At 40.8% G+C, this 15,903-nt stretch overlaps 1 protein-coding gene across 1 annotated transcript; it reads left to right on the top strand.

Annotated features, from left to right (window-relative positions):
* The first annotated feature begins 234 nt into the window (after window positions 1-234).
* On the top strand, window positions 235-1,183 carry LOC104681679 (60S ribosomal protein L6). The gene has a single exon (XM_010388028.2). The coding sequence runs from the start codon at window positions 269-271 to the stop codon at window positions 1,133-1,135; it is 867 nt and encodes a 288-aa protein (XP_010386330.2). The 5' UTR covers window positions 235-268; the 3' UTR covers window positions 1,136-1,183.
* Window positions 1,184-15,903: the final 14,720 nt, after the last annotated feature.

Genomic DNA, 15,903 nt, shown 5'->3' with positions numbered 1-15,903 from the left:
GTGTTCCTAGGTATTTTGTTATCTTTGTAGCAACTGTGAATGGGAGTTCACTCATAATTTGGCTTTCTGCTTGCCTGTTGTTGGTGTATAGGAATGCTTGTGACTTCTGCACAATGATTTTGTATCCTGAGATTTTGCTGAAGTTGTTTATCAGCTTAGGAAGCTTTCGGGCTGAGACAATGGGGTTTTCTAGATACACGATCATGTCATCTGCAAACAAAGAAATTTTGGGAAGCCGAAACCTTAGTTCTCTTTCCCATCTTGCAAGATGGCGGGTGAAAAAGTTGAGAAGCCGGATACTAAAGAGAAGAAACCCGAAGCCAAGAAGGCTGATGCTGGTAGCAAGGTGAAAAAGGGTAACCTCAAGGCTAAGAAGCCCAAGAAGGGGAAGCCCCATTGCAGCCGCAACCCTGTCCTTGTCAGAGGAATTGGCAGGTATTCCCGATCTGCCATGTATTCCAGAAAGGCCATGTACAAGAGGAAATACTCAGCCGCTAAATCCAAGGTTGAAAAGAAAAAGAAGGAGAAGGTTCTTGCAACTCTTACAAAACCAGTTGGTGGTGACAAGAACGGCGGTACCCGGGTGGTTAAACTTCGCAAAATGCCTAGATATTATCCCACTGAAGATGTGCCTCGAAAGCTGTTGAGCCACGGCAAAAAACCCTTCAGTCAGCACGTGAGAAAACTGCGAGCCAGCATTACCCCCGGGACCATTCTGATCATCCTCACTGGACGCCACAGGGGCAAGAGGGTGGTTTTCTTGAAGCAGCTGGCTAGTGGCTTGTTACTTGTGACTGGACCTCTGGTCCTCAATCGAGTTCCTCTACGACGAACACACCAGAAATTTGTCATTGCCACCTCAACTAAAATCGATATCAGCAATGTCAAAATCCCAAAACATCTTACTGATGCTTACTTCAAGAAGAAGAAGTTGCGGAAGCCCAGACACCAGGAAGGTGAGATCTTCGACACAGAGAAAGAGAAATACGAGATTACAGAGCAGCGCAAGATTGATCAGAAAGCTGTGGACTCACAAATTCTACCAAAAATCAAAGCTGTTCCTCAGCTCCAGGGCTACCTGCGATCTGTTTTTGCCCTGACGAATGGAATTTATCCTCACAAATTGGTGTTCTAAATGTCTTAAGAACCTCATTAAATAGCTAACTACAAAAAAAAAAAAAAAGAAAGAAAGAAATTTTGACTTCCTCTCTTCGTATCTGAATACTCTTTATTTCTTTCTCTTGCCTGATTGCCCTGGCCAGAACTTCCAAAACTACGTTGAATAGGAGTGGTGAGAGAGGGCATCCTTGTCTGTGATGGTTTTCAAGGGAAATGCTTCCAGCTTTTGCCCAATCAGTATGATATTGGCTGTGGGTTTGCCATAAGTGGCTCTTATTATTTGGAGGTATGTTCCTTCAATATCTAGTTTGTTGAGAATTTTTAACATGAATGTATCTTGAATTTTATCAAAGGCTTATTCTGTGTCTATTGAGATAATCATGTGTTTTTTGTCTTTAGGTCTGTTTATGTGATAAATCACATTTATTGATTTATGTATGTTGAACCAGCCTTTCTTTTTTTTTTTTTTTTTTTTTTTTTTTTTTTTTGAGATGGAGTCTTGCTCTGTCGCCCAGGCTGGAGTGCAGTGGCCGGATCTCAGCTCACTGCAAACTCTGCCTCCCAGGTTCACGCCATTCTCCTGCCTCAGCCTCCCGAGTAGCTGGGACTACAGGTGCCCGCCACCTCGTCCGGCTAGTTTTTTTGTATTTTTTAGTGGAGACGGGGTTTCACTGTGTTAGCCAGGATGGTTTCGATCTCCTGACCTCGTGATCCGCCCGTCTCGGCCTCCCAAAGTGCTGGGATTACAAGCTTGAGCCACCGCGCCCGGCCGAACCAGCCTTTCATCCTGGAAATGCAGCCTACTTGATTGTGGTGGATAAGCTTTTTGATGCGCTGCTGGATGCAGTTTGCAGTATTTTATTGAAAATTTTTGCATCAACCTTCATCAGGGATATTGGCCTGAAGTTTTCCTTTTTGTTGTATCTCTGCCTGGTTTTGCTATCAGGATGATTCTGGCCTCATAGAATGAGTTATGGAGGAATTCCTCATTTCCAGTTGTTTGGAATAGTTTCAGAAGGAATGGTATCAGCTCCTTTTTGTATTTCTGGTAGAATTCAGCTGTAAATCCATCTGGTCCTGGGCTTTTTTTTTTTTTTTTTTTTTTTTTTTTTTTGGTTGGTAGGCTATTCGTTACTGCCTCAGTTTGGGAACTTGTTATTGGTCTATCCAGGGATTCAAATTCTTCCTGGTTCAGTCTCGGGAGGGTGTATATGTCCAGGAATATATCCATTTCTTCTAGATTTTCTAGTTTATTTGCATAGAGCTGTTTAAAGTATTCTCTGATGATGGTTGTATTTCTGTAGGGTGAGTGGCGATATCCCTTTTATCATTTTTTATTTTGTCTATTTGATTCTTCTCTCTTTTCTTCTTTCTTAGTCTAGCTAGCAGTCTATTTCATTAATTTTTTCAAAAAAATCAGTTTCTGGATTCATTGATTTTTTTTTTAAAGGTTTTTTTTCTTTTTTTTTTTTGTTCTGCCTCCTTCAGCTCCTCTCTGATCTTGGTTATTTCTTGTCTTCTGCTAGCTTTGAGGTTTGTTTGTGCTTGGTTCTCTAATTCTTTTAATTGTGATGGTAGGGTATCAATTTGAGATCTTTCTAGCTTTTTGATGTGAGCATTTAGTGCTATAAATTTCTCTTTTAACACTGCTTTAGTTGCATCCTAGAGATACTGGTACCTTGTCTCTTTGTTTTCATTGGTTTTCTCTTAATTTCTGCATTAATTTCATTATTTACCCAGGAGTCATTCAGGAGCAGGTTGTTCAATTTCCATGTAGTTGTATAATTTTGAGTGAGTTTCTTACTCTTGAGTTTTAATTTGATTGCACTGTGGTCTGAGAGACTGTTTGTTATGATTTTAGTTATTTTGCATTTGCTGAGGAGTGATTTACTTCCAATTGTGTGTTTAATTTTAGAGTAAGTGACACCAAGAAGAATATGTATTCTATTGTTTTGGCAAGGAAAGATCTGTAGATATCTATCAGGTCAACTTGGTCCAGAGCTGAATTCAAGTTATGAATATCTTTATTAATTTTCTGTCTCAAAGATCTGTCTAATATTGACAGTGTGGTGTTAGTCTTTCACCACTATTGTGTAGGAGTCTAAGTCTCTTTGTAGGTCACTAAGAACTTGCTTTATGAATCTGGGTGCTCCTGTATTGGGTGCATATACATTTAGGATAGTTAGATTTTCTTGTTGAGCTGACCCCTTTACCAATACATAATGCCCTTTTTTGTCTTTTTTGATCTTTGTTGGCTTTAAGTCTATTCTGTCAGAAACTAGGATTGCAACCCCTGCTTTTTTCTGTTTTCCATTGCTTGGTAAATTTTCTTCCATCCTTTTATTTTGGGTCTATGTGTGTCCTTGCATTTGCAATGGGTCTCTTGAATATAGCACACTGATGGATTTTGACTTTATTTAGCTTTCTACTCTATGTCTTTTAATTGGGGCTTTTAGCCGTTTTACATTTAAGGCTAATATTGTTATGTGTAAATTTGATTCTGATATCATGATGCTAGGTGGTTATTTTGCAGACTTGTTTACATGTTTGCTTCGTAGTGTCACTGATCTGTGTATTTCAGTGTGTTTTTGTAGTGGCTGGTAATGATGTTTCTTTTCCATATTTAATGCTTCCTTCATGAGTGCTTGCAAAGCAGGCCTGGTGGTGAAAAATTCCCTCAGCATTTGCTTGTCTGAAATATATTTTATTTTTCTTTCATTTATGAAGCTTAGTTTGGCAGGGGATTAAGTTCTAAGTTGAAAATTCTTTCTTTAAGAATGTTGAAAACTGGCCCCCAATCTCCTCTGGCTTGTACGTTTTCTATTGAGAGGTCTGCTGTTAGTCTGATGAGCTTCCCTTTATAGGTGACCTGGCCATTCTCTCTGGCTGGCATTAACATTTTTCCCTTCATTTCAATCTTGGAGAATCTGATGATTATGTGTCTTAGGGTTGATCTCATGGAGTATTTTACTGAGGTTCTCTGGATTTCCTGAATTTGATTGATAGCCTGTGTTGCTAGGTTAGGGAATTTCTCCTGGATTATATACTGAAGTGTGTTTTCCAACTTGGTTCCGTTATCCCCATCTCTTTCATGTATACCTATCATTTGTAGGTTCAGTCTTTTAACGTAGTTCCATAGTTCTCAGAGGTTTTGCTCATTCCTTTTCCTTCTTTTTTCACTAAGTCTGCCTTATTTCAGCAAGATAGTATTCAAGCTCTTATATCTTTCACTTGGTCTATTCAGCTACTGATACTTGTGTTTGCATTATGAAGTGCTCATGGTGTGTTTTTCAGCTCCGTCGGGTGATTTATGTTCCTCTCCAAACTGATTATTCTGGTTAACAGCTCCTGTAATGTTTATCATGGTTCTTAGCTTTTTTGCAGTGCATTAAAACATAATCCTTTAGCTCAGCAAAGTTCATTATTACCCATCTTTTGAGTCCTACTTCTGTCAATTCATCCATCTCAGCCTTAGCCCAGTTCTGTACTCTTGCTGGAGACATGTTACTACCTTTTGGAGGAGAAGAGGCACTCTGGCTTTTTGAGTTCTCATCATTTTTGCAGTGATCCTGTTTCATCATCATGGGTTTCCCTACCTTTGATCTTTGAGGCTGCTGATTTTTGGAAGGGGTTTTTGTGGCATCTTTTTGTTGATGTTGTTACATTTTGTTTGTTTTTCTTTTAGCAGTCAGGCATCTCTTCTTTAGGGCTGCTGCAGTTTTCTTGGGGTCTACTCCAGCCCCTATTCACTTGGGTCCTTCCTGTCCCTGGAGATATTGTCAGTGAAGGCTGCAGACCAGCAAAGAGGTCAGCCTGCTCCTTCCTGTGGGAGGTCTGTCCCAGAGGGGCACTGGCCTGATGCCAGCCAGAACGCTCCTGTACGAGGTGTTCTGGAGACTCCTTTTGGGAAGTCTCACTCAGAGAGGAGGAGCAGGGTCAGAGACCCACTTAAATAAGCAGTGTGTCTGACCCTTGACAGGGTGGGTGTAATGAACTTGGAGAAATTACCTTCATCTGGGCTGGCCCTGACTCTCCAGACCCAGCAAACAGAAAAGACTAAGATAATTGATCCATGATACTGCAGCTGCCCCCTTCCTAGGGGCTCCCTTCAGAGTTGCCAGTGTTCTGTCCATAAATCACTGGCTGGGGATGCTGAGATTCCCACAAGGAGGCCCCACCCAGTGAGGAGGAGTGGATCTTCCCCATCTCACTTGTGCCAGTGGTGAGGGAAAGCAGCTGACTGGAGCCACATGGTGGCAGCTGCCCCTCTCCCTGGGGAACTCAGTCTTCTTAGGCAGTTTCTAGCTGGCAGTGCTGGCTGAGGGAGGATTCTAAGCTAGCGGGTTTTGGCTTGCTTCTATGGAAGCAAGGCCACTTGGCTCCCTGGCTTCGGTCCCTTCCTTATGAGAGTGGACAGATATCTTCCTCATGGGATTTCTGAGAACTGGAGTATGCTACCACTACTGTGTCTCAGTGCCTGTTCAAAGTGGCCACCTACCTGAGCAGCTGCCATGATTCTGCATAGCTTTGTGCTTGGGATCCAAGGCTTTGGTAGCATGTGCTCAGGAGAGGACTTCCTCATCTGCAGGTTGCAAGGATCTGTAGGAAAAAACTCGTTTTCAGTGAGGGAAAAGACAGTTCCTCACTGTCTCCCTTGGCAGCGGGAGGGAACTCCTTTTGCATGTGCAGCTCCTGGGTGGGATCTTGCTTCACCCTGTTGTTGCTTGCTCTCCACCCAGCCAGTCCCAATAAGAGAAGTTTAATACCTCAATTCAAGATGCAGAGTTCACTCACAGTTTCCATCTTATATGGTTTGGCTATGTCCCCACTCAAATCTCAACTTGAATTGTATCTCCCAGAATTCCCACGTGTTGTAGGAGGGACCCGGGGGAGGTAACTGAATCATGGGGACTAGTCATTCCCATGCTATTCTCATGATAGTGAATAAGTTTCACGAGATCTGATGGGTTTATCAGGGGTTTCTGCTTTTGCTTTTTCCCATTTTTCTCTTGCCACTGCCATGTAAGAAGTGCCTTTTGCTTCCCACCATGATTCTGAGGCCTCCCTAGCCATGTGGAACTGTAAGTCCAATTAAACCTCTTTTTCTTCCCAGTCTCAGTTGTATCTTTAACAGTAGCATGAAAACAGATGAATACAATAAATTTCTGCTGGTGGAGTGGGGCATTGCTGAGAAGATACCAAAAAGTTGGAAGTGAGTTTGGAACTGGGTAACAGCAGAGGTTGGAACTGTTTAGAGGGCTCAGAAGAAGATAGAAAAATGTGGGAAAGTCTGGAACCTCCTAGAGACTTTTTGAATGGCTCTTCCCAAAATGCCAACAGCAATATGGACAATAAGATCCAGGCCGAGGTCTCAGATGGAGATGAGGAACTTGTTGGAAACTAGAGTACAGGTGATTCTTGTTATGTTTTAGCAAAGAAACTGGAGGCATTTTGCCCCTGTCCTAGAGATTTGTGGGACTTTGAACTTAAGAGATTATTTAGGGTATATTGTGAAAGAAATTTCTAAGCAGCAGGGTTCCAGTTCCAAGATGGCTGAATAGGAACAGCTCCAGTCTACACCTCCCAGCGTAAGTGATGCAGAAGATGGGTGAATTCTCCATTTCCAACTGAGGTAGTGGGTTCATCTCACTGGGGCTTGTCGGACAGTGGGTGCAGCCCACGGATTGTGAGCCAAAGCAGGGTGGGGCATCACCTCTCCTGGGAAGTGCAAGGGGTCGGGGAATTCCCTTTCCTAGCCAAGGGAAGCCAAGACAGATGGTACCTGGAAAATAGAGAGACTCCCTCCCAATACTGCACTTTTCCAACGGTCTTAGCAAATGGCACACCAGGAGATAACATCCTGCACCTGGCTCGGAGGGTCCAATGCCCACAGAGCCTCACTCACTGATAGCACAGCATTCTGAGATTGAACTGCAAGGTGGCAGTGAGGATGGGGGAGAGACACCCACCATTGCTGAGGCTTGAGCAGGTAAACAAAGCAGCCGGGAAGCTTGAACTGGGTGGAGCCCACCGCAGTTCAAGGAGGCCTGCCTGCCTCTGTAGACTCCACCTCTAGGGGCAAGGCATAGCTGAACAAAAGGCAGCAGAAACTTCTGCAGACTTAAACATCCCCGTCTCACAGCTTTGAAAAGATAGTGGTTCTCCCAGCATGGAGTTTCAGATCTGAGAACGGACAGACTGCCTCCTCAAGTGGGTACCTGACTCCCGAGTAGCCTAACTGGGAGACACCTCCCAGTAGGGGCCGACTGACACCTCATACAGCTGGGTGTGCCTCTGAGATGAAGCTCCCAGAAGAAGGTTGAGGCAGCAACATCTGCCGTTCTGCAATATTTGCTGTTCTGCAGCCTCCACTGGTGATACCCAGGCAAACAGAGTCTGGAGTGGACCTCAGCAAACTCCAACAAACCTGCAGCTGAGGGTGCTGATGGTTAGAAGGAAAATTAACAAACAGCAAGGACATCCACAACAAAACCCCATCTGTATGTCACCATCATCAAAGACGAAAGGTAGATAAAACCACAAAGATGGGGAGAAACCAAGGAGAAAAGCTGAAAATTCTAAAAATCAGAGCACCTCTTCTCCTCCAAAGGAACACAGCTCCTCACCAGCAATGGAACAAAGCTGGATGGAGAATGACTTTGACAAGTTGAAAGAAGAAGGCTTCAGATGATCGGTAATAAGAAACTTCTCTGAGCTGAAGGAGGATGTTTGAAACCATCGCAAAGAAGCTAAAAACTTTGAAAAAAGATTAGTCAAATGGCTACCTAGAATACACAGTGTAGAGAAGACAAATGAACTGACAGAGCCAAAAACTATGGCATGAGGACTATGTGATACATGCACAAGTTTTAGTAGCCAATTGAATCAAAATGAAGAAAGACTATCAGTAATTGAAGATCAAATGAATGAAATGAAGTGAGAAGAGAAGTTTAGAGAAAAAAGAGTAAAAAGAAATGAACAAAGCCTCCAGGAAACATGGGACTATGTGAAAAGACCAAATCTACATCTGATTGGTGTACCTGAAAGTGACAGGCAGAATGGAAGCAAGTTGGAAAACACTCTTCAGGATTTTATCCAGGAGAACATACCCAACCTAGCAAGGCAGGCCAACATTCAAATTCAGGAAATACAGAGAATGCCACAAAGATACTCCTTAAGAAGAGCAACTCCAAGACACATAATTGTCAGATTCACCAAAGTTGAAATGAAGGAAAAAATGTTAAGGGCAGCCAGAAAGAAAGCTCGGATAACCAACAAAAAGAGGCCCATCAGACTACAAGTGGATCTCTCAGCCAAAACTCTACAAGTCAGAAGAGAGTGGGGGACAATATTCAACATTTTTAAAGAAAAGAATTTTCAACCCAGAATTTCATATCCAGCCAAATTAAGCTTCATAAGTGAAAGAGAAATAAAATCCTTCACAGACAAGCAAATGCAGAGAGATTTTGTCACCACCAAGCCTGCTTTACAAGTGCTCCTGAAGGAAACACTAAACAAGGAAAGGAACAACCAGTACTAGCCACTGCAAAAACATGCCAAATTGTAAAGACCATCAATGCTAGGAAGAAACTGAATCAACTAATGAGCAAAATAACCAGCTAACATCATAATAACAGGATCAAACTCACACATAACAATATTAACCTTAAATATAAATGGGCTAAATGCTCCAATTAAAAGACACAGACTGGCAACTTGGACAAAGAGTCAAGACCCATCAGTGTGCTGTATTCAGGTGACACATCTCATGTGCAGAGACACACATAGGCTCAAAATAAAGGAATGGAGGAAGATCTACCAAGCAAATCAAAAGTAAAAAACAAAACAAAACAAAACAAAAAACAAAAAACAGGGTGTTGCAATCCTAGTCTCTGATTAAACAGACATTAAACCAACAAAGATCAAAAGAGAAAAAGAAGGTCATTGATAATGGTAAAGGGATCAATTCAACAAGAAGCGCTAACTATCCTAAATATATGTACCCAATACAGGAGTACCCAGATTCATAAAATAAATCCTTAGAGACCTACAGAGAGACTTAGACTCCCACACAATAATAATGGGAGGCTTTAACACCCTACTGTCAACATTAGACAGATCAATGAGACAGAAAGTTAACAAGGATATCCAGGAATTGAACTCAGCTCTGCACGAAGCACACCTAATAGACACCTACAGAACTCTCCACCCCAAATCAACAGAATATACATTCTTCTCAGCACCACATCGCAATTATTCCAAAATTGACCACATACTTGGAAGTAAAGCAATCCTCAGCAAATGTAAAAGAACAGAAATTATAACACACTGTCTCTCAGACCACAGTGCAATCAAACTAGAACTCAGGACTAAGAAACTCACTCAAAACCACCCAACTACATGGAAACTGAACAACCTGCTCCTGAATGACTACTGGGTACATAACAAAATGAAGTCAGAAATAAAGATTCTTTGAAACCAATGAGAACAAAGACACAACATACCAGAATTTCTGGGACACATTTAAAGCAGTGTGTAGAGGGAAATTTATAGCACTAAATGCCCACAAGAGAAAGCAGGAAAGTCTAAAATTGACACCCTAACATCCAAATCAAAAGAATTAGAGAAGCAAGAGCAAACCCATTCAAAAGCTAGCAGAAGGCAAAAAATAACTAAGATCAGAGCAGAACTGAAGGAGATAGAGACACAAAAAACACTTCAAAAAATCAATGAATTCAGGAGCTGGTTTTTTGAAAAGATCAACAAAGTGACAGACCACTAGCAAATACTTATAAAGAAGAAAAGAGAGAAGAAACAAATAGATGCAATAAAAAATGATAAAGGGGCTATCATCACAGATCCCACAGAAATACAAACTACCAACAGAGAATACTATAAACACCTCTACGCAAATCAACTAGAAAATCTAGAAGAAATGGATAAATTCCTGGACACATACACCCTCCCAAGACTAAACCAGGAAGAAGGCGAATCCCTGAATAGACCAATAACAGGCTCTGAAATAGAGGCAATAATTAATAGCCTACCAACCAAAAAAAGTCCAGGACTAGACGGATTCACAGTGGAATTCTACCAGAGGTACAAAGAGGAGCTGGTACCATTCCTTCTGAAACTATTTCAATCAATAGAAAAAGAGGGAATTCTTCCTAACTCATTTTATGAGGCCAGCATCATCCTGATACAAACGCCTGGCAGAGACACACACAAAAAGAGAGAATTTTAAACCAACACCACTGATGAACATCGATGCAAAAATCCTCAATAAAATACTGGCAAACCGAATCCAGCAGCCCATCAAAAAGTTTATCCACCACCATCAAGTTGGCTTCATCCCTGGGATGCAAGGCTGGTTCAACATATGCAAATCAATAAGCGTAATCCATCATATAAACAGAACCAAAGACAAAAACCACATGATTATCTCAATAGATGCAGGAAAGGCCTTTGACAAAATTCAACAGTCCTTCCTGCTAAAAACTCTCAATAAACTAGGTATTGATGGAACATATCTCAAAATAATAAGAGCTATTTACGACAGACCCACAGACAATATCACATTGAATGGGCGAAAACAGAAAGCATTCCCTTTGAAAACCAGCACAAGAAAAGGGTGCCCTCTCTCACCATTCCTATTCAACATAGTGTTGGAAGTTCTGGTCAGGGCAGGACAATCACGAAGGAGAAAGAAATAAAAGGCATTCAATTAGGAAAAGAGGAAGTCAAATTGTCCCTGTTTGCAGATGACATGATTGTATATTTAGAAAAATCCCATTGTTTCAACCCAAAATCTCCTTAAGCTCATAAGCAACTTCAGCAAAGTCTCAGAATACAAAATCAACGTGCAAAAATCACAAGCATTCTTAAACACCAATAACAGACAAGCAGAGAGCCAAATCATGAGTGAACTCCCATACACAATTGCTTCAAAGAGAATAAAATACCTAGGAATCCAACTTACAAGGGATGTGAGGATCTCTTTAAGGAGAACTACAAAACACTGCTCAATGAAATAAAAGAGGACAAAAACAAATGGAAGAACATTCCATGCTCATGGATAGGAAGAATCAATATTGTGAAAATGGCCATACTGCCCAAGGTAATTTATAGATTCAATGCCATTCCCATCAAGCTACCAATGACTTTCTTCACAGAATTGGAAAAAACTACTTTGAAGTTCATATGGAACCAAAAACAGCCCACATTGCCAAGAAAATCCTAAGCCAAAAGAACAAAGCTGGAGGCATCACACTACCTGACTTCAAACTATACTAGAGGGCTACAGTAACCAAAACAGCATGGTACTGGTACCAAAACAGAGATATAGACAAATGGAACAGAGCAGAGCCCTCAGAAATAATACCACACATCTACAACCATCTGATCTTTGACAAACCTGACAGAAACAAGAAATGGGGAAAGAATCCCATATTTAATAAATCATGCTGGGAAAACTGGCTAGCCGTAAGTAGAAAGCTGAAACTGGATCCCTTCCTTACACCTTATACAAAAATTAATTCAAGATGGATTAGAGACTTAAATGTTAGACCTAAAACCATAAAAACCCTAGAAGAAAACCTAGGCAATACCATTCAGGACATAGGCATGGGCAAGGACTTCACCAAAAGCAATAACAATCAAAACCAAAATTGACAAATGGGATCTAATTAAACTAAAGAGCTTCTGCACAGCAAAAGAAACTACCATCAGAGTGAACAGGCAACCTATAGAATGGGAGAAAATTTTTACAATCTACCCATCTGACAAAGGACTAATATTCAGAATCTATAAACAACTTAAACAAATTTACAAGAAAAAAATCAAACAACCCCATCAAAAAGTGGGCAAAGGATATGAACAGACACTTCTCAAAAGAAGACATTTATGCAGCCAAGAAACACACAAAAAAATGCTCATCATCACTGGCCATCAGAGAAATACAAATCAAAACCACAATGAGGTACCATCTCACACCAGTTAGAATGACGATCATTGAAAAGTCAGGAAACAACAGGTGCTGAACAGGATGTGGAGAAATAGGAACACTTTTACACTGTTGATGGGATGGTAAACTAGTTCAACCATTGTGGAAAACAGTGTGGTGATTCCTCAAGGATCTAGAACTAGCAATACCATTTGACCCAGCCATCCCATTACTGGGTATATACCCAAAGGATTATAAATCATGCTGCTATAAAGACACATGCACAGATATGTTTATTGTGGCACTATTCACAATAGCAAAGACTTGGAACCAACCCAAATGTCCATCAGTGATAAAATGGAGTAAGAAAATGTGACATATACACCATGGAGTACCATGCAGCCATAAAAAAGGATGAGTTCCTGTCCTTTGTAGGGACATGGATTCAGCTGGAAACTCATTCTGAGCAAACTATTGCAAGGACAGAAAACCAAACACTGCATGTTCTCACTCATAGGTGAGAATTGAACAATGAGAACACTTGGACATGGGATGGAGAACATCACACACCGGGGTCTGTCAGTTGGGGGCAGGGGATGGATAACATTAGGAGATAGGCTTAATGTAAATGACAAGTTAATGGGTGCAGCACACCTTCATGGCACATGCATACATATGTAACAAATCTGCATTTTGTGCACATGTAGCCTAGAACTTAAAGTATAATAACTAAAAAAAAAAAATTCTAAGCAGCAAAGCATTCAAGAGGTGACCTGGGTACTGATAAAGGCATTCAGTTTTATAAAGAAAGCAGAGCATAAAAGTTTGAAAAATTTGCAGAAACAAAAAACAATTTTTTGAGAAGATATTCAAGCCAGCTGCAGAAATTTGCCTAAGTAGCATGGAGCCTAATATTAATACTGAAGACCTTGGGGAAAATGTCTCAAGGCCATGTCAGAGGCCTTCATGACAGACCCTCCATCACAGGCCTGGAAGCCCAGGAGGAAAAAAGTGGTTTTGTGGGCCAGGCACAGGGTCTCCATGCTGTGTGCAGCCTAGGGACTTGGTGTCCTGTGTCCCAGCCACTCTAGCCATGGCTGAAAGGGGCCAACGTAGAGCCCAGGCTGTGGCTTCGGAGGATGCAAGCCCCAAGCCTTGGCATTTTCCATGTGGTATTGAGCCAGTGGGTGTAGAGAAGTCAAGAATTGAGGTTTGGGAAGCTCTGCCTAGATTTCAGAAGATGTGTGTAAATGCCTGGATGCCCAGGTAAAAGTTTGCTGCAGGGGTGGGGCCCTCATGGAGAACGTCTGCTAGGACAGTGTGGAAGGGAAATGTGGGGTTGGAACCTCCACACATAGTCCTATAGTACCATCCTACAGGGTACCACCTGGTAAAATGGTGACAAGAGAGCCACCATCCTCCAGACCCCAGAATGGTAGATCCACTGACAGCTTGCACCGTACACCTGAAAAATCCACAGACACTCAATGCCAGCCCATGAAAGCAGCCAGGAGGGAGGCTATACCCTGCAAAGCCAAAGGAGCAGAGCTGCCCAAGACCAAGGGAATCCACTTCTCGCATCAGCATGACCTGGATATGAGACCTGGAGTCAACAGAGATTATTTTGGAGCTTTAAAATTTGACTGCCCCACTGGATTTTGGACTTGCGTGGGCCCCGTAATCCCTTTGTTTTGGCCAATTTACCCCATTTGGAATTGCTGTATTTACCCAATACCTGTACCCTCATGGTGTCTAGGAAGTAACTAGCTTCCTTTTGATTTTGCAGGCTTATCAGCAAAAGAGACTTGCCTTGTCTAAGATGAGACTTTGGACTGTGGCCTTTTGGGCTAATGCTGAAATGAGTTAAGACTTTGGGGGACTGTTGGGAAGACATGATTGGTTTTTAAACATAAGGACATGAGATTTGGAAGGGTCGGGGTGGGAAGATATGATTTGGCTGTGTCCCCACATAAATCTCAACTTGAATTGTATCTCCCAGAATTCCCACATGTTGTGGGAGGAACCCAGGGAGAGGTAATCGTATCATGGAGGCCAGTCTTTCCTGTGCTATTCTCGTGATAGTGAATAAGTTTCATTAGATCTAAAGGGTTTATCAGGGGTTTCTGGTTTTGCTTTTTCCTCAGTTTTCTCTTGACATTGCTGTGTAAGAAGTACGTTTTCCCTCCTGCCATGATTCTGAGGTCTCCCCAGTCATGTGGAACTGTAAGTCCAATTAAACCTCTTTTTCTTCCCAGTCTTGGGTATGTCTTTAACAGCAGCATGAAAACAGACTAATACACCATTCTTCTCAGTGAGAGCTTTAGAGCAGATATGTCTTTATTTGGCCATCTTTGCTCCATCCCCTTTTATTACCTTTTTTCTACTAATTTTGAGGTTGGTTTGCCCTTGCTTTTCTAGTTCTTTATGGTGCACCATTAGATTGTTTATCTGAAGTTTCCTCTCTTTTTTTAATGTAGGCACTTATAAACTTCCTTCATAGTACTTCTTTTGCTGTATCCCATAGGTTTTGGTGTGTTGTGTTTCCGTTATCTTATGTTTCAAGAAAATTTTACATTTTCTTAATTTTTCCATTGACCCACTAGTCATTAAGGAACACGTGGCTTAATTTCCATGTATTTATATAGTTTTCAAAATTCTTCATTATTGGTTTCTGGTTTCATTCCTTTGTTGTCAGTGAAGATGCTTAGTATTATTTCAATTTTTAAAAAATTTTTAAATTCTTATGTTGGAAGAAATGTTCTGTAAATATATTTTAGATCCATTTGGTCTATGGTGCAGATTAAGTCTGATATTTCTTTGCTGATTTTCTGTCTGGACGATCTGTCCAATGCTGAAAGTGAGATTTTGGTCTCCAGCTATGATTGCATTGGAGCTTATCTCTCCTTTTAGTGCTAATAATATTTGCTTTATATATCTGACTACTCCCATGTTGGGTGCATATATATTTAAAATTTTTACATCCTCTTGCTGAATTGACCACTTTGTCATCATATAGTGACCTTCTTTTTCTCTTCATACAGTTTTTGCCTTGAAATCTATTTTGTCTGGTATAAGTATAGCTACTCCTGCTCCTTTCCGGTTTCCGGTGGCATGAAATATCATTTTCCATTTCTTTATTTCAGTCCTCTGGTGTCTTTACAGGTGAAGTGCATTTCTTGTAGACAACAGATCAATAGGTCTTGTTTTTTCATCTATTCAGCCAGTCTATGTCTTTCAATTGGAGAGTTTAGTCTATTTACATTCAATGGTATTATTAATAAGTGAGAACTTACTCCTGCCATTTTGTTGTTTTCTGGTTATTTGTGGCCTTTTCTTTCTTCTTTCTTTCCTTTAGTGAAGATAATTTTCTCTGGTGATAGGATTTAGTCTCTTGCTTTTCTTTTTTTTTTTTTCTTTTTCTTTTTCTTTTTTCTTTTTCTTTTGGTATTGCTTGTGTGTTTTCTTGTTTGAAGTTACCATGAGGCTTGCAAATACTCTTATAACCCATTATTTTAACCTGATAATAACTTACCACTGTTTGCATAAACAAGCAAGCAAAAAGAAAAAAAATTCTATGTCTTAACTTCATCCCCCAACTTAACTTTTTCTTGTTTCTATTAATATCTTTTTGTCTTGACTACATCTTGAAAAGTTGTCATAGTTATTATTTTTGATTGGTTCATTGTTTAGTCTTTCTAATTAGGATAAGAGTAGTTTACAAAATACACTTGCAGTGTTATAATATTCTGTGTTTTTCTGTGTATTTACTATTACCAGTGAGTTTTATACCTTCATATGATTACTTATTTCTCATTATGTTTTTTTTCTTTCTGATTGAAGTA

The sequence above is a fragment of the Rhinopithecus roxellana genome, chromosome 10 (genome assembly GCF_007565055.1).
Source record: "Rhinopithecus roxellana isolate Shanxi Qingling chromosome 10, ASM756505v1, whole genome shotgun sequence".
Classification (NCBI taxonomy): domain Eukaryota; kingdom Metazoa; phylum Chordata; class Mammalia; order Primates; family Cercopithecidae; genus Rhinopithecus; species Rhinopithecus roxellana.
Note: the sequence above shows the minus strand (reverse complement) of the source record. Positions and strands in the feature narration are given on the sequence as shown.